Source organism: Pleurodeles waltl, chromosome 4_1 (genome assembly GCF_031143425.1).
Source record: "Pleurodeles waltl isolate 20211129_DDA chromosome 4_1, aPleWal1.hap1.20221129, whole genome shotgun sequence".
Classification (NCBI taxonomy): Eukaryota; Metazoa; Chordata; class Amphibia; order Caudata; family Salamandridae; genus Pleurodeles; species Pleurodeles waltl.
Window position 1 is genome coordinate 75,216,885 of NC_090442.1, and position 27,244 is coordinate 75,244,128.

A 27,244-nucleotide genomic window follows, 5' to 3' on the forward strand; every position below is an offset into this window, starting at 1 on the left:
CGCTCCGTTCACAAACACGCCGTTGAACTCTGGGACCTCCTAGACTCCACAGCACCGGACGTCGCCTTCATCACGGAGACCTGGATGAACGCCTCCTCTGCTCCAGACATCGCCACCGCCATCCCCGAAGGCTACAAGATCTCCAGGAAAGACAGCACCAACCAAGTAGGAGGAGGTATCGCCATCGTCTTCAAAGACTCCATCAGCGTCACCACCTCCACTGAAGACTCCCCTCTCGCCGCTGAACACCTGCATTTTCAGATTCGCACCGACCCGAGGACCACCCTCAGAGGATCCCTCGTCTACCGTCCTCCCGGACCTCGTGCCCCTTTCAGCGACGCCATCGCCGACTTGATCTCCCCGCACGCCCTCGCCTCACCGGACTACATCCTCCTAGGCGACCTCAACTTCCATCTGGAACAAAACAACGACCCCAACACCACCATCCTGCTCGACAACCTCGCCAACCTCGGCCTCAAACAACTGGTGAACACTGCCACCCACATCGCCGGACACACACTCGACCCTATCTTCTCCGCCAGCAAACACGTCTTCTTCAGCCACGCCTCCGCCCTACATTGGACCGACCACAGCTGCGTCCACTTCACATTCCGACGCGAGACCCGCCACCTCCGCACTCAACCCATCCCTCGCCGACAGTGGAACAAGATCCCTGAAGAGCAACTCTTCTCCGCACTCGCCGCCAACCAACCCACCCTCACTACCGACCCCAACGACGCAGCCCTCAACCTCACAAACTGGATCTCCAACTGCGCAGACAACCTTGCTCCCCTCAAACGCTTGCAGTGACAGAACAACACCAAGAAACCCCTCTGGTTCTCTGACACCCTCAAAGAATCAAAGAAAACTTGTCGCGCACTTGAGAAAGCCTGGCGCAAGGACCGCACCGCTGACCACATGACCGCCCTCAAGAACGCTACCCGCGAACACCACCACCTGATCCGCGCTGCCAAAAGGAATTTTTTCACCGACAGACTGGACAAAAACAGCCACAACAGCAGAGAACTCTTCAGCATCATCAAGGAGTTCTCCAATCCCAGCGCCAACGCCAACGCCGTCACGCCCTCGCAGGATCTATGCGAATCCCTCGCCACTTTCTTCCATCGCAAGATCAGCGACCTCCACGACAGCTTCGGACACCAGACCCAACCAAACACCACAGAACCCACATCCCCGACCATCACCCTCAACAACTGGACCCACATCAGCACGGAAGAAACCAAATCCATCATGAACTCTATCCACTCCGGCGCCCCTTCGGACCCCTGCCCGCAGTTCATCTTTAACAAAGCCGACGACATCATCGCCCCGCACCTCCAGACCATCATCAACTCTTCTTTTTCTTCTGCTACCTTCCCCGAATGCTGGAAACACACCGAAGTCAACGCCCTACTAAAGAAACCTACGGCTGACCCGAGCGACCTGAAAAACTTCCGCCCCATCTCCCTTCTGCCTTTCCCAGCCAAAGTAATAGAGAAGACCGTCAACAAACAGCTGACCACCTTCCTGGAAGACAACAACCTGCTCGACCCCTCACAGACCGGATTCCGAACCAACCACAGCACTGAAACCGCCCTCATCTCAGTCACAGACGACATCAGAACCCTGATGGACAACGGTGAAACAGTCGCCCTCATTCTTCTCGACCTCTCGGCTGCCTTTGACACCGTCTGTCACCGCACCCTAATCACCCGCCTCTGCTCCACCGGGATCCAAGACCAGGCCCTGGACTGGATCGCCTCCTTCCTCGCAAACCGCTCCCAAAGAGTCTACCTCCCTCTGTTTCGCTCAGAACCCACTGAGATCATCTGAGGCGTACCTCAAGGCTCATCACTCAGCCCGACACTCTTCAATGTCTACATGAGCCCCCTCGCCAACATCGTACGCAAGCACGACATCATCATCACCTCCTACGCCGACGACACCCAACTTATACTCTCCCTCACCAAGGACCCCGCCAGCGCCAAGACCAACCTACAAGAGGGCATGAAGGACGTCGCAGATTGGATGAGGCTCAGCCGCCTAAAGCTGAACTCTGAAAAAACTGAAGTCCTCATCCTCGGCAACACCCCGTCCGCCTGGGACGACTCCTGGTGGCCCACGGCCCTCGGCACCGCACCGACCCCCGCAGACCACGCCCGCAACCTCGGCTTCATCTTGGACCCTCTTCTCACCATGACCAAGCAAGTCAACGCCGTGTCCTCCGCCTGCTTCCTCACCCTCTGCATGCTCCGCAAGATCTTCCGCTGGATCCCCGCCGACACCAGAAAAACCGTGACCCACGCCCTCGTCACAAGCCGCCTGGACTACCGCAACACCCTCTACGCCGGGACCACAGCCAAACTCCAAAATCACCTACAACGCATTCAAAACACCTCGCCCCGCCTCATCCTCGACGTACCCCGCAGCAGCCACATCTCCGCACACCTGAGACACCTGCATTGGCTCCCAGTCAGCAAAAGGATCACCTTCCGACTTCTCACCCACGCACACAAAGCCCTCCACGACAAGGGACCGGAATACCTCAACAGACGCCTCAACTTCTACGTCCCCACCCGCCCCCTCCGCTCCTCTGGCCTCGCACTCGCCGCCGTCCCTCGCATCCGACGCTCCACGGCGGGTGGGAGATCTTTCTCCTTCCTGGCAGCCAAGACCTGGAACTCCCTCCCCACCAGCCTCAGGACCACCCAGGACCACTCCGCTTTCCGGAGACTCCTAAAGACCTGGCTGTTCGAGCAGCGATAACCACCCCCTTTGTCCCTAGCGCCTTGAGACCCGCACGGGTGAGTAGCGCGCTTTATAAATGCTAATTATTTGATTTGATTTGATTTGATTTAAGAGACACAAAAACAGTCTATCCTAATACATACTTAAACTCACCATAAGTCATAGTGCTTGCACCCAAGACCTTGACCCCTGCTGCATGTGGCCCAGTCTACCTACTAAAACATGCACTTCATTGACCACAAGCAAAACACACAGTCTATCATGTAACAACAAGCAAACAATCCATCTATTACTACAAAAACAGACCATCCATCGGCAAATGACAAAAAACACAATCCATTGGACACAACTAAATCAACAAATGCATCAAACACCAATAAAATATATGATCCATCGAAAGACACCACCACAACAAACAATCCATGTGCCACCACTAATGTACACAATGCGTCAACCACCAATAAAGCACAGACTCCACTGACCATAGCCAAAATAGGTATTCCATTGACTTCTGTCTCATCACTCAATCCATTGGTCACCACCAAGCATGTCAACCTCCAGTACTGTCTGCCTCAACCCTGAAGATGAAAAGCACCTAAGACAGCCCAGAGACCTAAGAGGCCACAGACTCACACTGTAAACAACTAACAATAACATGACACGGAGGAAGAAAAACTCACCTGCTGCAGGTACGCCACAAACTTGCACATGAAGTCTCCAAAGATCCAGCTGGGTAGCGGGTAGAGGGTGGCCGTGAATGGCACGCAGCACACCAGGAAGATGATGTCGGTGCCAGCAAGGTTTGCTAGGGAGACAGATTAGGAGAGCATGGGTCAAAGGGACATTGTCCAGGGACCACTAATGTGCCCCCTGTAGGATATGTCTGCGCTTCTTACCACCATCCACCAGCCCAAAAGGCCCTGACAGCTTTCAAGAGTAGTCAGGAAGAGTGGGACCAGATGCCTGTTTTATCAGTTCCACACATGTGAGGTATCTCTGCAAGATTCGATACTGCAACTTGCAACATTTCCAAACATTATTCCACAGATCAGTGTTATACATCTACTCCAGTAAAAAGAGAACCATGACTATGTGTGTCAATGTCCTCTTTAGGAGGAACATATTCGTCTGCAATGCTGTCACTGGTGTCGCTAAATAAAGTATTCATTTTACACCACAAGTCAACCAATTGTCTTTCAATACAAGATGGCCTCCACCAATTCACAGTTCAAGCCTGATTTTATTGGACAATCATGGTCTGCCCAATCACAGTCATTCTTGCAGATGGACAAAGGAGGCGTCCCCACTCATTTCTATTAGGATGATCAGACCTATCAACTTTGACTTGACAGCCTAGCTCAGTGTGTACTTATTGTTTCCAACGCTTAAAAATATGCTTTGGCTCCGCCCAAGGAGCATTCGTCTCTTACCTCCTACTATTGGCTGTTTCATATAACCTTCCACCTTCCATTAGATGCTGCCATTATAATTCGGGGTGGAAGTAACTCCTGTGATTCCATGTATTATTTGTAATCATGCAGAATTTTCTACAAATTCTGCAAGATTACGCAAAAAGATTAATTCTGTGTTTAGAACTATTTCTTAGCGCAAAACTTGCCCCTTCCTTCCAACATGGATGCGAGGGTGCATTTTGCGCAAAGAAATAGCACTAAATGCAACAGAACATGAATAACAAGTGCAAGTAACCACTCGTGTTCGCTAATTGTGCTCTTGGGATAGAATATCCCCCAAAATTACGACCAGCATTTAGCAATATTTTCTTAGTGCAAAATGCACCCTGACATCCAAAATGGACAGGAGGATACATTTGGCACTAAGAATCAGAGCTAAATGCAACACGAACACCGAGGCTGAGGGGCCTCTCACACGCTATAAATGTGCTCGCATGGTAGGATTTGTGTCCCAGCTTACTCTCAATTATGCCAGCAGGAATAATCATGAATTTATCAGCAATTCCGTGTTAAAGAGAATCGTGGAATTTACAAAATCACTTTGATTACTGAACTGTAATCATAATTTTGCAGAGTACCTAATTCTAATGCTGGGGACTGTTTTACATCTTGAAAGTACACTGAGTGATCACGCATTGCATCCTTCAATTATTACAGGCTTTGAATACAGAAAACATGAATTTCCTGTCGTGGTTTTCATTGCAAGGGGCTAGTTTTGATAATTTGGTGAGGGCTCAAAATGCAAGCCGGACGTTTTGGATTTTCAAATGCTTGTTTATCTTGCTCCAGCTGGAAGGTGGCTACCCACATGTATCAACTTGTCTGTGACTGATGTGCTTGTGACAGTGGTGAGGGCCATCTCCACGACTCAGCTCTTGCAGCTTTTTTCGAGACTTACAGGTCCGCTGGAAAAAATGACAATTTAGCCCTTAAATGACATCCATGTGAACTCGCCCTTCCTGAGCTGGACTTATACTCCTTGGACATTCACATTTCTACATCATATCTTCTCTCTTCCATTGTATGTAAACGTGGTTGTCTTATCTTCCCTCTCCTCTCAATTTGTACTCCAAGGTTTTTCAATGTCTCTACCGTTTCCCCCATTTTGTGCCTTAAGATGCCCTTAAGATGTACAAATGTCTCCATCTCATATCACCCTTCACCCCACCGCATTTAAGAACCCAGGCAATTTTAAGTGCTTCCCTCAAATCTACCCTGCATCCTGCATCCTAGACGATAGAGATTTAAGGCATCGTGCTTCTCTTTGTGAGGTTGGTTGTAGGCCAGGCCTCATGTTGCAGTTTCTTCTCTGTGCTGTTTCTAATCTTTCTGTATACTACTGGACACCAGGTCTCTGGAACTAGACACGAAAATGCAGATGTGGCCTATAGAAACGTGCTCAGGTGTGCCTCTCAGGAACTGGGTGTGAAAATCCAGCTAGAGAGAAATGTGGCACACATCAGGGAATAGTACTTCAGATGAGGCCTCTAGAACAGGACATAACTCTTGCGAAACACAATAGTTGAAATGAGAAAGATAGATTTGAACGCAGAATCCGAGACCAAGCATCCATCACTTGTTACAATGCTCCAGATGCGGCCTCTAAAGCTGTGAACAGTAGTCTACCTGGGGCATCTTGAGTCTGGAAATAATGCCCACGGCATCCAGAATTAAATGTTGAAGTCTGCAGAATGAAAGACCAGGAGTGTAGGAGACACTAAGGGCCATATTTATACTCCGTTTGTGCCGGATTTGCGTCGTTTTTTTTAACGCAAATTCGACGCAAAACGAACTCCATATTTATACTCTGGCGCTAGACGCGTCTAATGCCAAAGTTCAAGGAGTTTGCGTCATTTTTTAGCGTGGACACCTACTTTGCGTTAATGATATGCAAGGTAGGCGTTCCCTTCTAAAAAATGACTCCGAGGCATGTGCGCCGTATTTACACTCCCGGGCAAAAATGACGCCCGGGAGTGGGCGGTCAAAAAAAATTACGTCCAGCCGCTTTTGCGTCGTTTTTTATAGCCTGGTCAGGGCAGGCGTTAAGGGACCTGTGGGCTCGGAATGAGCCCAGAGGTGCCCTCCCATGCCCCCAGGGACACCCCCTGCCCACCTTGCCCACCCCAGGACGACGCCCAAGGATGGAGTGACCCATCCCAGGGAACTTAAGGTAAGTTCAGGTAAGTTTTTTTTATTTAATTTTTTGTGGCATAGGGGGGCCTGATTTGTGCCCCCCTACATGCCACTATGCCCAATGGCCATGCCCAGGGGACATAAGTCCCCTGGGCATGGCCATTGGGCAAGGGGGCATGACTCCTGTCTTTGCTAAGACAGGAGTCATTTCAATGGGGGTTGGGAGTCAAAATAAATGGCGCAAATCGGGTTGAGGCTAAAATTTTGCCTCAGCCTGACTTGCCCCATTTTTTGACGCCCAAGCTCTATATTCCCCTACGCCGGCGCTGCCTGGTGTAAGTCATTTTTTTTGACGCACAGCAGGCAGCTCCGCCGGCTAACGCCGGCTAACGTCATTGAATAAATACGGCGCCCGCATGGCGCTTCAGAATGGCGTTAGATTTTTTGACGCACGTCGAAAAGTATAAATATGGCCCTAAGGCCCATATTTCTACTTTTTTAGCGCCGCATTTGCGTCGTTTTTTGACGCAAAATCGCCGACGCGAGTTTGCGCCGATTTTGCGTCAAAAAACGACGCAAATGCGGCGCTAAAAAAGTATAAATACGGGCCTACATTTCTGGGAGGGGACAGGGACAGTCTTGGGGACTTTAGACTTACCCTTTAAAAATTAAAGATGAGCGGGGAAATTCTCCTGTCCCCTCCCCCAATTCTGTCCCCCGTGATCCCTTCACTCCTAAATCTGGGGGGGGGGGGATAAATCACCCATGCCCTCCGCACTTCCTACACTCATGTGAAAGACCTAGGTGCAGGTGGGGCGTCCAGAGGTGGAGACGGTACTGTGCATGTGTTGTCGAGGTCCAAATGTTGGATCCAGTACTCAAAATGTGACATCTAAATCTGGGAAAAACATTCCAGATTAGGCTTCCAGAACTGGAGCAGTCCTCCAGGAGAGGCCTCTGGATCTGAGCACAGTTCTCCAGGTGAGGCTGGCAGAGGCAAACCCAATAATACAGATCAGAGGCATATTTATTAATCTTCCATGCAGTGCCATGCAACAAGCCACCATGTTGCGCTGCATGAAAGGGCAGGATTGAGCAATATTTAACATTATAGGGCGCATTCCTGTCCTTTCCTAGTGTTGGAACAATTTTGGCTGCCTAGTGCCAATGCAGGCACCCTTGTCTCATGTTGCTTGCATTGTAGGAAGGATTCTTTTTGTGCAGGAAGGGACACCTTCCTGCACAAAAACAATCCTGAGAGGCATTTGCTCTTTCGGCATATGCTGCAGAATGCAGCATACGTAGAAAGAGCAAAAACGAGGAGAAATAAAGCTATTTCTCCTTGTTGTGCCTCACCTGGGGAGGTGCATCATTTTGAGGCATTCCCATGTATACTATTAATGGTAAATCTGGGAATGCACCAAACACCCCCCGCTCCACCCATGGAATGCCTCCCTGTCGTAGAGTAAATCAAGACAGTGATTTGAGCTGCCTGCGTTACTCTAGATTTATCAAGCCAAGCGGGGCCATACAAGGAGGCCTTGCGTGGCTTGATAAATCTCGCTTAGTTTTTTGCGTCGCCCCTGTGCCCCCTTGCATGGTGCAAGGGCAATGCAAAACCTTGATAAACATGCCCCCTGGCCTCTAGATTCAGACACAGCTGCCCACGTGAGACTCCCACAGCTGGACTCTCTACTCCAGATGTTTCATTTTTACTAAAGAATCTTATAAGAAAATAGATGAAAGAACTCAAATATGTCCTCCAGAAGCCACTTTACCTTAGTGAGTGAGTCAGATTGTGTTGGCTTGTGGGAACTCAGCCACAGAAGGCTCATGTCAGAATATCAGAGCAGGAGGTGGAGAATTTTGGCTTCCAGACAGCCCAAAGCCTCTCCTTCAATGATCAGAATCAGAAAAACTACACATCCTAGCTTACCCTATTGAGAACATTAAGAAAAAACCTTCCATTTTGTGCACAAAACTCTAGGCCAAACTGATTTGATCCAGGATTCTTTCTTGCCTGGACTACAGAAATTCTTTACATTTGGGCCTTACAAAGAAATTCTTTACATTTGGGCCTTACACAGTGGCAGATTGCCAGACTTCAGAGCGTACAAAACAGGGTGGTATGGCTTGGCTCAGAAATCCGACTGTGTTTCTGGGGCCGGTCTTACTTTCCATTGGTCACCCATTGAGAGGATAATTCAGTTCAAGGCTCTCTGTATCACCCACCGGGTTTTTATAGGCCAGACCCTAAGTTAATGTCTCCTTTCATCATTCCTGTTGAGCTGCCAAGATCCCTCAGTCAGTGCTTTCTTGCGTCTCCTGGGCAGGTAAATCCTTCAGCTCGCTGGAACACTTGGACTTTGCAAAACTTTGCATGTGCTTTTTTTAAACTTCTGTAAACTCATATTTTCTGTTAAATTCTCTTTTCTGATGCGCCTCTCTGCTTCTTTTGTTTATTTTCCTGCTTCAACCTTGTAGCATCAAGATGGCTTTTCAGTGGTAGATGTACTTCACCAATAAGTAAAAAATAAAATGTTGTAGAAATACTTTCTGGACACACTGTCTACTACGATATAGTGAAGGCGAGTACGTATAGTTTGGTATAAATGTACTATTTTTACCTCAACATCCAAACCTTGGGCAGGCGTGGGTTGGCCGCAGGGCCTGGCGGAAGCCAACTCCCTCTGTCCAGGGCCAAGGACCATGAGAAGCAGAGGTTGGCCAGGTACAGCAGCATCAGTACAGCGAATTCTTGTTTAAAGCTAGCAGTGAGTGCTGTTTACTATTCAGCACAAAAGTTGTTTAGCGGTGGAAAGCTGCCCTTATCTCGGCACAAATACGGCTTTAAGCTGGTTTATTTCACTTCGAGTCAAGAGGGCATTACTGGGCCGAATCAGCACATACACCTGTAGATTTGGATGGAAAACGCAACCTTCTACAACAGACAAACTGGAATTTGTTTAAAAAAAATGCTGCCTACTGAAAGCAGGCAAAAAATGTTTATTTCTCACACTGTAAATCGACGACTAGTGTACAGAATGTAAACAGACACATCGGGAGCAGCAGACAGGCACTAATTATGTAAAATCAATCTGTGCCTGGGTCCTTGCTCCAGGACAGGACCGGAAATGATGCCAGGCTTGAAGGGATGAATTACGAGGCTGTAAAGAAGAGTGCCACGCAAGTCAACAAATGGTGAGCGACAGGCGGCCTCCAAGCCCTTTTTTACCTACGTCGTCTCGCAAGCGATTCGCATGCATGCACTAGTGTATGCTATCGCAAGCTTGACCCTAAAAACTGAGCCAAGCCATGCATGGATTAAATTGTATATGTTTCGCGTTGACCTACTATGTTCCTTCTTCCCCTTCCATGAAAATGTCACCAGCATTGCTGCTGAAGTTTTTAAACAACTTACACAAAATTATAACACACTAGTCTTAGCAATTCTGCACACACCCACACAATACCCATCAGCCTGTCATATTATCATAGACCTGAACACATATGTGTGAAGTCAGTACTGTAGTGATTAATTTGAACCAGTGGTTTCCAGTGGGGGGCACCAGCACTTATTTTGGTGGCCTGGCACTTATTTTTCTGCATCAGGCATTTTCTGTGAGCAAAGACACAAATGGGAAGACAGAGGAAGAGAAAGATGGAAAAGCGCACAAAGGGAGAAAGCAGAAAGCTGCAAGAGTGAGCTGAAGGGGCACGGAGTGGCTGTAAATGCATTAAAGAGGCCAAGATGGTTAAGGATTATGCCACCTTAGTATTCCGTGCTCACACATTTAATTGCAGCAGCCGTGTGTTACAGAGGAGAGCTTTGGGCACCTGCATGTTTTTATTTACAAATTAAGCACTGCAGTACTGTGAACTTGCAAAGGTTTGTCAATAAACGTAAACCATAAGTAATGCCAATAAATCATCATTGAATTGAAATGGCATAGCAAGAGAAGGAGATTGGAGCGAGAGGGGGGAGGAAACAGAGGCGGCCAGCAGAGTGACACAGAAAATTGCAGAGAACTGAAAGATACAAAGCGTGAATAATGAGCAAGAGCAGCCAACTGAGGAACGAGGTTTGAGTCTCAGAGACAGCTCAATATCCTGTGATTCTGTGCAAATCACTCAATCTCCCCGTGCATGCAAAAAATGATCGTATTTTTTTGTAATATAACTGGTGCTCATGCAAAGCGCTCCAGTATCTTCAGATAGAGTTCGCGCTACATATAAAAAAAGAGCGCGAGAGAGAAGTGAGGGTGTGCGCTACACTTACATCTCTTATGCAGTGCTGCCATCTACTGCAGAATGTGTGCAACGCTTGTAACTGGTAGATTTCCGTTTTACCTTCAGAAATTGTACTGACTACAGAATCAGAAGCGGTCGCTCTGCAATCCAAAGCTAATGTGAGAGAAACACATACTTAAAATACCACCTGTTGAACAAGGCATGCAGTACCGTAGCAATGATGTTACCAGCCCTGGTGCAAGCAACAGAATGGTCCCTATTGTTGGGGGTTAACATACAGCAAATATAAGCGCTCAATGGGCCACTCAGGTCCCGGCGCACTGCACCTGCTCTACCAGCGGTAGCTACGCCCCTGAAGCTATGACATCAAATAGAGACACAAAATACAGAAACTCTCTGTGCAACAAATTGGAACCACCCATTCTAAGTGACAGGGCACTTAGGAATTCTTTAACACAATTTACCTTTACCAGTTCACCTGTCAGCAGGGCAAGTGATTACGTCATCACAGACATACAGACCCAAAAGGGTAAATCGTTTAAACACACACCCAAACTACCTATCTGATTTCCATCAAACTGTTCTTTACAGTCAGGAGTCATAAAAATTAAAGGGTGGTAATTTAGAGTTTTGGCGGACAGAGCACTCAAACAAGTATTTGCAATACAATAGGCCTTGGCATTGTAAAAGCATAACCAGACTTTTCTTGCCACATAAATTGGTCAACCCTGCTGCATAATGTGGTCCTCTCTGCCACATAATTCCAGCAGCCCTGCATATAAATAAAGGGTTAGCAGGCTTACTAGAATATTATTTCAAACAAGACCGTTAAGACACAAACTACTCCCAACTGTAAAACAAAAGTTCCAGCCATAAGAGAGCTTAAAAAGACACTGAACGGTGGGAGAGGTTATAATTTTGGGGTTCCCACCCAACCTAGTGTGTGGACCCAGAGATGATCTAGATAGAAAAACAACAGCATGTTGAAGTTTTTGGAGGTGGTCCCATTGTCCTAGTACGACCGCAGGCTGAGTTATGAGAAAATATGGTTTGTAGAAGGAACGCCCCTCAAAGCATTATGGGGCAGTGAATATTGTAATGGTGGCTCTCCCACCATGCCTGGGTGAGCCGCTTTGAGGATTTCTGTGTCTTTACTTATGAAACGGCTGCAGCGCTCCGATACCTCCAATCGACTTCACGCTTCAACCCTCCCCTTTCTTTTATCTAATTTTTAATACATCATGATATAAACAGCTCATCGCAGAGTTCCTATTATGAAAGGCTTTCAAAAGATGCATTAAAGTTACAGGCTTCCAAGGTCATCTACGGATACATCTGAACAGCTATCGACCCTCACATCAATCCGCATAGAAATTAAAATGCTGTTTCAATAATAACCTGCGTGAGCAGGAACTTCCTATCTTCTATCAGTGTGAAGATAAGGAAGGTAGGAAAGAGCCAACAGAGCACAAGCGGTGAAAAAAACTTTCAAACCACTCACTCAAACACAAGCAACAAAAGAGCATCAGACATGCTGTGAGGGGAGTTTAAGAGGCCTGGACAACACTGGAAACCAAACACAAACATACCACAACCAGGTGGAGCCCAGGATGTCGGGAAGGGTGTAGAGCAGTGGTTCCCAAATTGTGTGCCGTGGCACCCCGGTGTGCACCAATCTCAGCCAGGGGCGCCACGGTCACTGCAAAACTATCAATGCTGCACACATTGTTTAGCAATGAAGCTTTGCAGATCATTTTCATGAACTGCAGTTCCTGTAATAGCCACCAGATGCCAGTATGAGCACAGATTTCCAGACTTCGGAACAGCAGCTCTAGTTGCATCATTTTTATTGCTGAAGGACAGCTTTCATTCTACTTATCCGTGTTTCCACTTTTTGTAAGCCACCTCATCTAGACAAAAAGTGCAGTTTTTCAGAAGAATGGTACCCCAGCCCTTCACACTCAAGGTGACTCAGTTTTCTTTTAATTGTTGCATTCTCTCAGCTTTGCTGGAATACTGCTGATTTTACTCTCTTATGAAGTAGTGATACATGCTGGTGTTAACATGTTTTTCTACATTCCTGTGTTAGTAACAGTCAGTCTGGCCTTTAAATTACCATAGCTTCTCAGGCTTTCCCCTGCAACAAATTGATATAATTTTGATTCCAGAATGTATGCAGTAGGTATTTACACATATCCTCTTTCAGTGTCTGATGTACAGAAACAACAGGCTGCCAGGATTGCGTTTGGCATTTTAATGTATTTTATTTTCCTTCACTGTGAACTGATGCTGCTTTAGCCATAGTTGGATAACGTCTCTGCTAGAAGGCTGATGAATGAGAATTACAGTGCACACTGTAGCACCCCCTCCCCGTCTGCCAAATAAATGTAATGTAATGGGAAGCCGCAGCCAACGGCCAATTGGTCAAGGGTGCTGCGGGTCGAAGAAGTTTGGGAACCACTGGTGTGAAGTGTGTTCCACCCCCATGTAGCCTTAGCGTGGTTCCCACAGACCGATGAAGCACGGGCATGTTTCCAAAACGTGGCCTGTAGTCCAATCTCCCAGTGTTCCTTCCTGCACAAAAACAATCCTGCATGCAATGCAGGGAACCTTGCACCATGGTGCAAGGGTGCCTGTGCTGGTGCTAGGCAGTCCATTGTGCACCAGCGCAGGGGAAAAGACAAGAATGCTCTGTATTGTCTTAAATATGGCACATTTCTGCCCTTTTTCTGTCACGCAGTGCAGCACAGCTAGGTGACTTCCTGCACTGCACTACGTAACTTGGCCATAAATATGGCCCATAGTTTCTGCCAGGCAGAGAGAGATTTCTATATGTTGCGGGCTGTAAACCATCAGAGCAGTGCAGTAAATCCATCTGCTCCCTGGTGAAAAAGAGTACACTGCGCCAATGGCTAGATAACCCCATAACCATCATGAGGGTACCACAGACAGCCCCCTCAAGACAAAAGAGCAAAGATCAGCACATTGTCACTTACAATAGCTTCTCAGCTGAGGCACTAATAGATCTATTCCTTCTTAGTTAGAACTGCCCAATCAAAAAAAGGCGTTAGTCAGGCATCTAAAAACCATTGCAGACACGTTAGAACAGTGGTAGATAAATCACTGACTAAAGACTTCGAATAACAAGCCATGGCAAAGCAATAGGTCTGCCCTTTTGGCTGCAAATGCAGACAAATTTGCTTTTCCAATACTTTTTTAAGGATGCGCACATATGAGTCATGACAGGACGGCTTCCCATCGTCACCACACAGGCATGCACGTTCTTATCTTGACTCTTAAAATACATCAAAAAGCAGTATCTTTTTTCAGAAAGGAGTAGTCTGGAACAAAATTACAGATGCCTGGCCAGCAGCGGACGCTGCAAATCGTAAGGGGAGGGGTGTGGAGATGGGGGGAAACAGAGGTGGGAAGGGGACAGAGATGAAAGGGGGAAAATAAATAATAATTTTAAAAAACTAACCTTGTCTCCGTCTCCTGCTGCCTTACGCTTCTCTTCCTTCCATGCGGTGTCCCAGCATTCGCTGGGACACCAGTACAGGCTCCCCAGAAATCCTGGGACTGCTTACATGCTAAACATAGCAAGTAAGCAGCGTCAGGATTGGTCTGAGCGGCAGTCACTGCCTCTCAGACAAAAACCTGGGGTTTGTGCTGTTTCTCCAGCTCGGCTGTATGTGCAGCCGGGTTTGAGAAACCTAAGTGCGCATGTGTGTTTGGCGAGCCTCAGACGGCGGCCAAACACACATGTGCACTTAGTGCACTCTCCCCTCAATCCCCACCCACCTCCAATGGCCCAGCCCCACCCCTTCCCTGTACTGCTGGCTCAGCCAGCAGATGGAAAATGAAATGATAGAAAACTATTTTTCATTTTTTATCTCTTGGCTCTTGGCGGGGGTGACGCTTCTTCACCATGGCGAAGGAACCGTCCCCGTGCCTGGCCTTCCAAAAAAGAAACAAAAACAAAAAGATAGAACTGGGGAGGGAAGTAATGAGGCAGCAGGAATTGGAGGAGGTTCCATTGATGATGTAAGTGCCAAGGACTTTTGTGAACAGAAAGGGAAACAGGGAGAAGACGCAACAGGGAGGAGGGATGGCATTGTAAAATAAAAATAAAAAAAGATACATAACCGAGCAGGGTGGTCGGTGTTGGTGAGAGCAATAAACAACCTGGAAGCAGGTGGATCAACAGGGAGAGCTCAGGGGGTTTGAGTGGGGAAGCAAAACACAAGGGAGAGAGCAAGGCACGCTATTCACTTGCATGGACTTTTCACATAAAATGAAAAAAGGCTCCTGAATGTAAGAAGTGGAGAGCTGTCAGGCAGCTAAAAGGATGGGAAAGAAACTATGGGGGTCATTCTTACCTTGGCGGGCGGTGGAGGCCGCCCGCCAAAGTAACCCCGTCAGAACACCGCACCGCGGTCGAAAGACCGCTGCGGTGATTCTGAGATTTGCCCTGGGCTGGCGGGCGGCCGCCAAAAGGCCGCCCGCCAGCCCAGGGCAAATCAACCTTCCCACGAGGACGCCGGCTCAGAATTGAGCCGGCGTAGTGGGAAGGTGCGACGGGTGCAGTGGCACCCATCGCGTATTTCAGTGTCTGCATAGCAGACACTGAAATACTTTGCGGGGCCCTCTTACGGGGGCCCCTGCAGTGCCCATGCCATTGGCATGGGCACTGCAGGGGCCCCCAGGGGCCCCGCTGCACCCCCTACCGCCATCCTGTTCATGGCGGGTTTCCCGCCATGAACAGGATGGCGGTAGGGGGTGTCTGAATCCCCATGGCGGCGGAGCGCGCTCCGCCGCCATGGAGGATTCAATAGGGCAGCGGTAAACCGGCGGGAGACCGCCGGTTTACCCTTTCTGACCGCGGCTGAACCGCCGCGGTCAGAATGCCCTTCGGAGCACCGCCAGCCTGTCGGCGGTGCTCCCGTGGCCGGTGACCCTGGCGGTCACCGGCCGCCAGGGTCAGAATGACCCCCAATGTTTCAGAGAATGGAAACACTCAAGAAGATGAAGGAAAGTCGTTGATTAAGAAGCAAGCAAATGAGATTGACAAGAAAGAGAGCTAATGGTAAGCAATGGGATGGCCCAAAGCCCGCCATTAGTATTGGCATTGTCCACAATAGGTCTTCGACAATGAACAACTAAAAGCTGTGTGTAGGTTAGACCTAAAATGCAAAGAAGAAAAACAAGAATCACCTGGTTTGACTCATAATTCAAACTTCTACACAACAATGCAATGAACTCTTCAAACCAATATTAAAAATATTACCAACCTTGGAAAGATTAAGGCTTAGGGAATCTTTGAACCTTTGACTATGTGGCCAAATGCTGACTCCTACATAGGGTACATTGTTCAAATAAGCCAACACATATGACCCAGATGCTCTTTGTGTGCAAATTAGTGTAAAGCTAAATGAAAGCTAGTACACAGGTGTTAGAAATGGGGTCTTTGGTTGGCAGTCAGGTTACCCCCTGTCCAAGAAAAGACCCTCACTCTAGTCAGGGTAAGTCACACACAATCCAAATTATACTGTACCCACCCTCTGGTAGCTTGGCACTGAGCAGTCAGGCTTAACTTAGAGGGCAATGTGTAAAGTGTTTGTGCAATAAATCATGCAATAACACAGTAGAACACTACAAAAATACACCACACAGTGTGTAGAAAGCTATACAATATTTATCTGGATAAACGCAGGTCAAAACGACTAGGATGCAATAAGTATATGTTGAAATATCACTGTACAAACGATATAAAGTATATTTAGTTTTTTTAAAGCAACAAATGTCTCTTGCAACTACAAAGTACCTAGTTTGCGTTCAAAATCTCCGCAACAAACCGCAGAGGAGGAGGTGCGTGGAACACAGGGAGGTGTGCATCGATTTCTTGGGCCGCACATGGCGATGCGTCGTTTATTTTTCACACAGGGAAGGCTTTGCATTGATTTCCTGCGCTCGGTCTTGGATCCTCTTAGGTTTGTGGGGTTTTCAGACGCCCCGGAGACGATGCATTGAAATCCGGCGCTTGCAGGACGAAGTCACAGGGGCTGTGTTGATCCGGTGGGCGTTGCATGGAAATTTCTACTGTACAGCAGGCGCTGCATCGATTCCTCTCAAGAAGTTGGATTTAATATTACTATTTTAGAAATGCCACTTTTAGGAAGTGAGCATTTCTCTGCATTTAAATCTTTCTGTGCCTTACAATCCATGTCTGGCTGGGTTTAGTTGACAGCTCCTTGTGCATTCACTCAGACGCACCCCAAACACAGGATACTCAGCCTCACTTGCATACATCTGCATTTTGAATGGGTCTTCCTGAGCCGGGAGGGTGGAGGGCCTGCTCTCACACATAGGACTGCCACCCCCCCTACTGCGACCCTGGCAGACAGGAGTGAACTGAAAGGGGACCTGGTGCACTTCTAAGCCACTCTTTGAAGTCTCCCCCACTTCAAAGGCACATTTGAGTATATAAACAGGGCCTCTGCCCCTTCCAACTCAGACACTTCCTAGAGAAGAAACTTGTAACCAGAACCTGCATCCTGCCAACAAGAACTGCCTGGCTGCCCAAAGGACTCACCTGACTGCTTTCTGTGAAGGACTGCTGCCTTGCTGTTGCTCTGCTGCCTTGCTGCTCTCTGGCTGAGGAGAAGAAGTGCTCTCCAAGGGCTTGGATAGAGATTGCCTACTGTTCCCTGAAGTCTCAGGACCAAAAACACTTAGGCCCTCATCCTGACCTTGGCGGGCGGCGGAGGCCGCCCGCCAAAGTCCCGCCGTCAGGTTACCGTTCCGCGGTCGAAAGACCGCGGCGGTAATTCTGACATTCCCGCTGGGCTGGCGGGCGGCCGCCTTCAGGCCACCCGCCAGCCCAGCGGGAAAGAGGCTTCCACGATGAAGCCGGCTCGGAATCGAGCCGGCGGAGTGGAAGCTGTGCGACGGGTGCAGTTGCACCCGTCGCGTATTTCACTGTCTGCGCAGCAGACAGTGAAATACATTTAGGGGCCCTCTTACGGGGGCCCCTGCAGTGCCCATGCCAGTGGCATGGGCACTGCAGGGGCCCCCAGGGGCCACGCGACCCCCCCTACCGCCATCCGGTTCCCGGCGGGCGGACCGCCGGGAACTGGATGGCGGTAGGGGGGGTCGGAATCCCCTCGGCGGCGCAGCAAGCTGCGCCGCCTTGGAGGATTCCAAGGGGCAGCGGAAAACCGGCGGGAGACCGCCGGTTTTCCTGCACTGACCGCGGCCAAAGCGCCGCGGTCAGAATGCCCTGCGGGGCACCGCCGGTCTGTCGGCGGTGCTCCCGCCGACCCTGGCCCCGGCGGTCTAAGACCACCGGGGTTAGAATCACCCCCTTAATCTCTTCGAGAAGGACTCCTTGTGTGGCGAAATTCGACACACAGCCTGCTAGAAACGACGCACAGTATGCACTGCGGTGAAAATTCCACTGCACGCCAAACCAGAATGATGTAGCCCGACTTCGCACTGAGAAGATCGACGCAGCGCCAGCGTAGCGACCGGAAATTCGATGCACAGCCCCCTGGATCGTCGCATAGCCAAGCCGGAATGACACAGCCCGACTTCCAGAGAGGAATCGATGCAGCACCTGCTGTGCGGTAGAAAATTCAACGCAACGCCCACCGGATCGACGCAGCTCCTGTGACTTCGTCCTGCCAGCACAGGAAATCCACACACTGTCCCAGGGGCGTCTGAAAGCCCAGCAACCTGAAGAGGATCCGCGACCGAGCACCAGAAATCGATGCACACCTGTCCCTGCGTGGAAACTAAACGACACATCTCCATGTGCGGCCCGAGAAATCGACGCACACTCCCTTTGTTTCCACGCTTCTCCTCCTCTGTGGCACTTTGTGGAGATTTTCCAAGTGAACCAGGTACTTTGTGCTTGAAAGAGACTTTGTTTGCTTTTAAAAGACTTAAGACACTTCATATCACTGTTCAGTGATATCTCTACATTTACTTATTGCATCTTTGATTGTTTTGACCTGCGTTTATCCAGATAAATATTATATATTTTTGTAAACACTGTGGTGTATTTTTGTGGTGCTATATGTGGTATTGTATGATTTATTGCAGAACTACTTGACCCATTGCCTTCTAAGTTAAGCCTGACTGCTCAGTGCCAAGCTACCAGAGGATGGGCACAGGATAATTTGGATTGTGTGTGACTTACCCTGACTAGAGTGAGGGTCTTTGCTTGGACTGGGGGTAGCATGACTGCCAACCAAAGACCCCATTTCTAACACTATTCCTTTCAGATCAGCAGCTACCACTCAAACAGTATATGAGGGTAGCCCTAATGTTAGCCTGTAGGAGGCTGGCCTGGTTTGTAGTGGGTACCCTGGGTACTTACACCTTATACCAGGTCCAGTTATCCCTTATTAGTGAAATGTAGTAGTGTTCTAACAGCTTAGGCGGATAGAGGTAGCTATAGCAGAACAGCTTAGGCTGAACTAGGAGACACGCAAAGCTCATGCAATACCACTTATAGTTACACAGTACTTATACATAAGTAAAGACAATATTCAGTGTTACCAAAAATAAAGGTATTTATTTGGGTGACACAGTACCAAAAATATCTTAGAGACAATACTCCTTCTGGAGGTAAGTATTATACACAGTATATACACTAGACACCAAAATTAAACAAGTAAATAGTCATAGAACAATGCAAACAGTGGAAATCCTATGGAATGCAATGGGAGAAAATGGGTCTGGGGCAACACAAACCATATACTAAGAAAGTGGAATGTGAATCACAAATTCCCCCCTAGACAGGTGTAGTGTGTGCAGAATCACTGGGAGAGTAGGAAAACAGTAAAGGTAAGTAAATTACCCCCCCCCAGAGCCCAGAAAAACGGAAGTAAAGTATTGCAAGTTTCCTTAGGACACACTACACCTCGTGATTGGGATTTTGAGGCAGCCAACCAATTCTTCAAAGAACAACTGCTGGATTCCTGGGCCTGAAGACCTGCCAAAGAAGGGAACCAAGTCCAGAAGTCGAAAGAAGTTCCAGGAAGGACATTAGCCCCTGCCAACCCAGAAGAGGGTGCAAAAGAAGAGTCCCTGGTTAGTCGAAGACTGCAGTAATGCACCCTAGGAAGATACCAGTGGGTTCCTGCATGATGCAAAAGACATCCCATGGCGTGAAGATCGTTGCAGGCATAATTTCCTGTTGGAAGTCGCCAACCAGCCGTGGCTACAACAAAAGTGCATTTTGCATCAAAATGCCGCTGGATGGACCCAGGAGGGACCGGGGGCCTCAACTCTGTGTGAGGAGGAAGAGGGGGTGCTCAGCACTTTAGAGAGCTCTCAGGATGCCAGCCAGCACACCTGGAAGTCGCAGAAACTAGGGACAAAGGAGGTGCAAAATGCGATTGATGCAGCACAACAAAAGAAGGTCCCATGCCGCCAGAGAACAGCTCAGCGAGTTAAGCATCACAGGATGGAGTGCTGGGGACCTGGGCCAGGCTGTGCACAAAGGAATTTTTCAAATAGTGCACAAAGGCCTCAGGAGGTGAAGAAGACGCAGTACACAGGGGTACCGTCGCTCTCAGGGAAGGCAAGGTCTTACCTCCTCCAAATTGTGTCAGCAAGACATCAGGACAGTCTATGTCAATGATATCCACCCTCTGTGTCCTTAGGAGCATGCTCGTCACAGTGAGAGGAGTCCAAGGGTACCAGTCGTCATCTTGGAAGGTGCCTGCTTGGAGCAGGGGAGTAACTCCGTCACTCCACTGGAGATTTCTTCAGCCCTTCTGGTGCATGATGAAGACAGGGAGTCCCCAGAGCATGCACACCATGGAAACTGTTGCAGTTGCTGACTTAGAGCTGAGGTTGCTGAAGAAAAGTATCTCTTGTGGTAACTTTGTTGCAGTTTACAATGTTTCTTGGAGCAGGCTTGCGGTTGATCTGAGGTCAGAGGAGCTGAAGTTCTTGCAGAGGATTCCTGAAGGAAACTTGCAAGCAGAATCTGAAGATAACCCACAGAAGAGACCCTAAATAGCCCTGCGAGGGGGATTGGCTACCTTATCAGGTATGGACCTATCAGGAGGGGTCTTTGACATCACCTGCTGGCACTGGCCACTCAGAGCCCTCCAGAGTGCCCCCACACCTTGCAAAGCAAGATGGCTGAAGTCTGGGACAGACTGGAGGAGCTCTGGGCACCATCCCTAGGGCGGTGATGGACAGGGGAGTGGTCACTCCCCTTTACTTTGTCCAGTTTCATGCAAGAGCAGGGGAGAAGGGGTCCCTGAACCGGTGTAGACTGGCTTATGCAAGGAGGGCACCATCTGTGCTCTTCAAAGCATTTCCAGAGGCTGGGGGAGGCTACCCCTCCCAAGCCTGTAACACCTATTTCCAAAGGGAGAGGGTGTAACACCCTGCTCTCAGAGGAAATGCTTTGTTCTGCCTTCCTGGGACTCGGCTGCCCAGACCCCAGGAAGGCAGAACCCTGTCTGTGAGGTGGCAGCAGCTGTAGCTGCAGTGCAAGCCTCAGAGAGCTGGTTTGGCAGTACTGGGGGTCCATGGTGGAGCCCCCAGGATGCATAGAATTGGCTCCCCAATACCAGATTTGGAATGGGGGGACAATTCCATCATCTTAGACATGTTACATGGCCATATTCGGAGTTACGATTGTGAAGCTACATATAGGTATTGATCTATATGTAGTTCACGTGTGTCATGGTGTCCCCGCACTCACAAAGTCCGGGGAAATGGCCCTGAACTATGTGGGGGCACCTTTGCTAGTGCAAGGGTGCCCTCACACTTAGTAACCTTTCACCTAACCTTCAGCAAGTGAAGGTTAGACATATAGGTGACTTATAAGTTACTTAAGTGCAGTGAAAATAACTGTGGAATAATGTGTGCGTTATTTCATGCAGGATGCAATGGCAGGCCTGTGCAAGGGTTTGTCAGAGCTCCCTATGGGTGGCAAAAGAATTGCTGCAGCCCATATGGATCTTCTGGAACCCCAATGCCCTGGGTACCTAGGTACCATATACTAGGGACTTATAAGGGGGTCCAGTGTGCCAATTAGAATTGGTAAAGGAAGTCACTAGCCTACAGTGACTAATTTAAAAGCAGAGAGCACTGAGGTTCTGATTAGCAGAGCCTCAGTGACACAGTCAAGCACTACTGACAACACACACATTAGGCCACAAACTATGAGCACTGGGGGCCTGGCTAGCAGGATCCCAGTGAGACAGGCAAAACACACTGACATATAGGTTTTTATCTATGTGCACTGGGGTCCTGGCTAGCAAGATCCCAGTGACACAGTAAAGACACACTGACACACACTCACAAACAGGCCAAAAGTGGGGGTAACCATGCTAGAAAGAGGCTACTTTCTCACATAGCCTATGAAAGGAGCAGGCCTCACAGCAGTGCAAAACAAATTTAGGAGTTTTACACTACCAGGACATGTAAACTACACAGGTACATATCCTGCCTTTTGTCTGCACAGCACTCTGCCCTATGGATTACCTAGGGCCTACCTTAGGTATTTATATGTAGGAAAAGGGGAGTTTTAGGCTTGGCAAGTACTTTTAAATGCCAAGTCGAACTGGCAGTGAAACTGCACACACAGGCCTTGCAATGGCAGGCCTGAGACATGGTTATGGGGCAACTTAAGTGGGTAGCACAATCAGTGCTGCTGGCCCACTAGAAGCATTTAATCTATAGGCCCTGGGCACATATGGTGCACTTTACTAAGGACATATAAGTAAATTAAATAATCCAATTGGGCATGATCCAATGTCATCATGTTTAAAGGGAGAGAGCATATGCACTTTAGCACTGGTCAGCAGTGGTAAAGTGCGCATAGTCCTAAAACCAGCAAAAACAGTGTCCAAAAAGTGGTGGAAGGCAGGCAAAAAGTTAGGGGTGACCACCCTAAGGCTGTCAGGTCTAACAACAGGGTTAATATAAAAGTTGCATAAAAAGTTGTGTAGAGGAAAAGCCAAGTTTGTTGACATTTTTCAGGCATTAGAGAAGGCCTTAAAATATTGCAAGGCAATTTTTGATATTTTTATGACACTACAGCTGCAAATTAGATAAAGGGTCATCTGCAAACCAGAAAATGTGGAAGACTGTGGTCTGAAAATTAAGCTAAAATTATTCAGAAAACTAGTTAATCATATTTTATAAAGTGGTACTTCCTGGCTCATCCCAGTATTATGTCTAAACAAAAAATAGAAATAAACATATTGGTTCAAACAACAATTATTAAAACATTGATGGTATGGTAATGGAGAACCATTTCAGTGGCATCGGAAACAAAATAGTGGTAATTAAATGGTTATTTGTTTAAATACGGGAAAAGACCAACACATTTGACATTTTTAGAGTGCATGCATATCTCTAATTTACAGGGACTCAACAAAGTCAAAAGCATGCCTCTCTTAAGTACTTGTTAATTGAGCATAGCTGGGCCTGTGTTTCCCCTCCATTGCATTTACATGTGAGGCAAAAGAACGCCAATGTTCCTTCAGTATAAGGAATTTATAGAGTAAACGCCAACAGTATTTCCTCCTAAACACTGAAAAAAAATCATAAATATATTCTCCAAACACTGATAGGGCATATGTTAGGAGAAAGGGCTTAAATTGTGGGTACACGCGTGGGTAGATAGCGTCCACCCACTGTTTTCATAGGCCCCACTAAAATATGCTGAATTTGTCCCGGTGTAGGTTTCAGACACCAGGAACCATTCAGCATCGCCTCCACATTGTTTGCTTTCCTTTCAATCATCAAAATGCAGACAGGGAGGGGGCTTTCTTATTTTAAATTCCAGCTGACCTAAAACAAAGCCTGAAGTCAAAGGGCCATTTGGCCTTCTTTTATTTGTGTATCCTGGCTGAGACTTAGCAGAATGCCAGAATGTGGCAATGGAGGGCATCCGAAGGCCCACAAGTCCGTGGCGGCTCTGATACTAGCCAGAGCTCAACCGAGTGACATATAGATATGGTAAACCATGGCCGTCGCCTACCATTGTAAGTGAACAACGTCTCTAGGTTTAGTCATGCCAATATTTAAAGATTAGATTGTGTTATGTGGTACAGTAGTTTGGTGAGCAGACTCCTCCTTACATTGGGTTATGCTGCCACCTGCTGCCAAAATGATGTACGGCTTACATATCACACTACTACTTAGAATTTTAGATAATACTTTTTCAGCAAGAAAACCCCCTTCACTGGCCACTGGGGCCAGTCCCTGCAGTCCTTCCCCAGAAGGGGCATCCGGCTGAGACTCGATGCTAAAACTTCACCTCTGCTAACGCAGGCGGAGTCCTGGAAACTTTGCCCAAATATTCACCTACTACAAGGTTTTCTGACTTTGCTGCAAAGATTGTTCCACACAGTCATGCCAAGAGAACAAAACATGTGCATCCATCGAACGACCAATTTACAACCCCCCCCCCCCCCCACCCTCTGTATTTCAATGTAATTTGTCTCGAAACTGCATCCAACAGCCTGGCACACACAGTGCTTCTGGCTTTAAGCCCACGACAAGACAAATGTGCCAGGCATGAAGGCCGCCTGGCAGCTGTGTTCAGAGCCACTAGAACTATGTGAATCTGTGGCTGTAGCAGTTCTCTCATAATTTTGATTTGTACAACATTTACCACATAATCCGCCATCTGCCGAATAATTTGCAGGGTTCAACAAAGATGTTTCTAACACCAACAGATCAAAGTTATTAAAAACCCACAATAATTTGTAACATGCATTGACAGACTCTTTGCCAAGGTTAATGGGTCACTTTCACTTTGGAGGTTAGATTGACACTTATGTGGTAAAAGTTTTGCTCAGACAGTATTAATGTATGTTAAGATGACAAACTAACATGATAATGCTGTCATGGAATCTCCCTCATGCTTTGATTTTTCTTTCAGCATAATTTAACGAACACTGCTAAAGAATTAGGCATTTAATTGCCACATATCTCGAGTGATCCTAGTTATATCACATGCGTGCCTCTGCTCTTTCTCCGTCTAGTTATCTCTCTCTTACACAAACACAATCTCTCGCGCCCTCTTTCTCACACTCTCTCTTCACGCTTTCACTTTTTCTTTTCCTCTCTCTGGTAAAATAGCTGCATTAAATTATCTTTTGTTCCTCAGACGAAAGGGATTTTTATTATTGTAAATTGTTCTAATTACTTTGTTTTTGTAAAATTCGAAACCTGCGTGCATCATCAGTGAACACGCGCCGAGAGCATTGATCTGGGGCGAGAGGGACAGATTGTAGTCACAGATGCGGTGATGGGTGGGCCCCTCCGGTGGCCCTGGCGGTGGTGTCCTCTTTTGAGAGAGGTCGTCTCTAAGGGGGCGCTGCGGGGGACGACTCACCTGGTGCAGAAGTCTCAGGGGTGGGAGCAGTGGGGCTTAGACTGTTCCATCCATCCTTGGGGCTGTGTCAGCCAGTCGTCGAAGAAAGAGGATGCACAGACCGCTCTCGAACCCTGAGATGAGCCAAAGCGCCATCAAACACTTGTGGTTGGTTGACACAGTTGGTTGGTGGACAGTGGTGCCAAGGGCACATGGGAGAATATTAGCCATAGCCATAGGCTCGGAGACCATCTTGGAGTTTAATGCATAGCTACCAAGTTTCCCATGTCCACGCGTGACGTACTGCTTCACTCCTCGTTTTTTTGTTTGGATTCTGGGAGTTGTAGTCCGTTTTTTAAGGTAAAAAAATAAGACTAGAAGTCCCAGAATTCAAAGAAAAAAACCTGTACTGGAGCTGCACATCACACATGGGTCTGGGAAGCTTGACAGGGCTGGACGTGGTGGCCTTTGCATGGTAAGGGGGCTTCCAAGCAACATATGACCCATGTAAGAGTCACGCACCCAACACCTGCCACCACTTTCACCGCTGTTCGCAATGTCGAGGCTTCCAAGGCCATGAAGAGGTCTCGGGGAGCATCTTTCCCTCAGTCCTCGAAGAGAGTAATCCTTCCCGTGTGTTTAGCTGTCTCCACCCCTTGGCAGGACTGAATGCGAGACTCAGATCCGCTGAGAATGTCGTTTAGTCCCAGATCTGTGGAACATTGACAAGAGACATTGGTTGATGCGCCGATGGCCTGAGTTGATTCGGTAGCTGCGCTGGGATACAGAGTCTGCATCAGGTTGCATTAGAGGAGGGGAGTGATTGCATGTGGAGGGCTTTGGACACGGTCACTCATGGTAACAGAACTATTAATAAAGAAGAGCTGCAAAGGAGCTACCCCCACGAGCCCACGTGGTTTGACAATAAGATATTGCAGATGTCCTTTGGCAGAGGGGGTCTCTTTAAAGGAGTTATCCAGTGAAAATCATAAAGCTTGTCCTCTTACCCAATCTTACATCATCAACAATCACCAGCACTAGGGGTTATGGATTGTCCCTTTGTTTGATGTCTGGTTGGGATGTAAAATCTACTGTGACATCATCCACTAGGGGCCCTCTTAAAGGTAACAGGGATATTCACAGCCTGAGCCTCAGAAACCCCAGGAGAGATGATGGGTCTATGTTATAATAGAATTATTAAAAATGATTTGTTGCACAACTAAAATCAACATACTTTTATAATGCCATCCTTAAATGAGGTGGGGTGGAATCAGGGGCAAGTTAGGGTGGACTAATCACTGGAAAGTCAGTGCCCAGATGGCATCCATGAGGAGTGACATTTTTTAGAGATCAGCAAGAGACATTGGTGCTGATTATGAATATGGTGGACAAGTTAATCCGACACAACTGTGACAGATATCCCGTCCGCCAAAATATAAATCCCATAGGATAGAATGGGATTTACATTTTTGTGGATGGGATATCCGTCACCGTCGTGACAGAGTAACTCGTCTGCCAAGATGTTAATCAGGCCCATAATGTGTGTGGCTCATAAAAACATCTGACTCCACAATAAAGTACTGGTCCATGTTCTCATGTTGATCAAGTCACTGTGTCACGACAAGGAAGGTCCCCGGGCTTTGGAACCAGAATATGATCGTTATCAATAAATATTGTCTCATGAATGTTGTCTAAAAAAAAAAGTTTAAAATTGCAAATCTAAACCCAGATTTTTTTGATCAATACTTGGGCCAAAATACCTGTGTGAGATGATATTTCTGTGTGTGATATTCTGACATTCAGCATAGCTGGGAGAAGGGTTCCAGGGACAAGAAAGGCATGGAGTGACTGCTCTCTTCATAAATGACATGGCAGTATTTTTGCCCGGTGGGTAGATATTTTCTCTCGAAATATGTTAGCTAGTTCATGACAGAAGTTTGCGGGGGTATCACAAGTTTCCTGTAGATTTTAAAATGTTTTTGTTGAGCTTTCAGTAGCTTTAGGGGAGCATGATTCCAAGTAATTCATTTGTCATCTCAGTGTTTACTTCCTTGGCAATCACTCGTTCCCTGGAAGAGTTGCCTTACATCGTCACTCTTAACGCTTCAGTGCAGGTTTCATTGGTGCACTTTGTGAGGGTTTATTGGTGCTTGTAGGAAAGTGGCGTATTATGCAGTGAGGCTGGTTAGGCTCCAATATGCAATACTCTCACTATACCTCAAAAGGTCCTTTAGATCCACACTAATAAATCCCTAGCTCGGTCCTGGTAGTGTGGCACAAA

General features: G+C 47.8%; 1 protein-coding gene across 1 annotated transcript in view; it reads right to left on the minus strand.

Annotated features, from left to right (window-relative positions):
• The window catches only part of LOC138287410 (G-protein coupled receptor 54-like), a 97,513-nt gene that overhangs the window by 20,167 nt on the left and 50,102 nt on the right, over positions 1-27,244 (minus strand). The window contains exon 2 of the mRNA XM_069227824.1: positions 3,429-3,553. Coding sequence (XP_069083925.1) covers positions 3,429-3,553 — 125 coding nt within the window. The remainder of the gene's footprint in view (positions 1-3,428; positions 3,554-27,244) is intronic.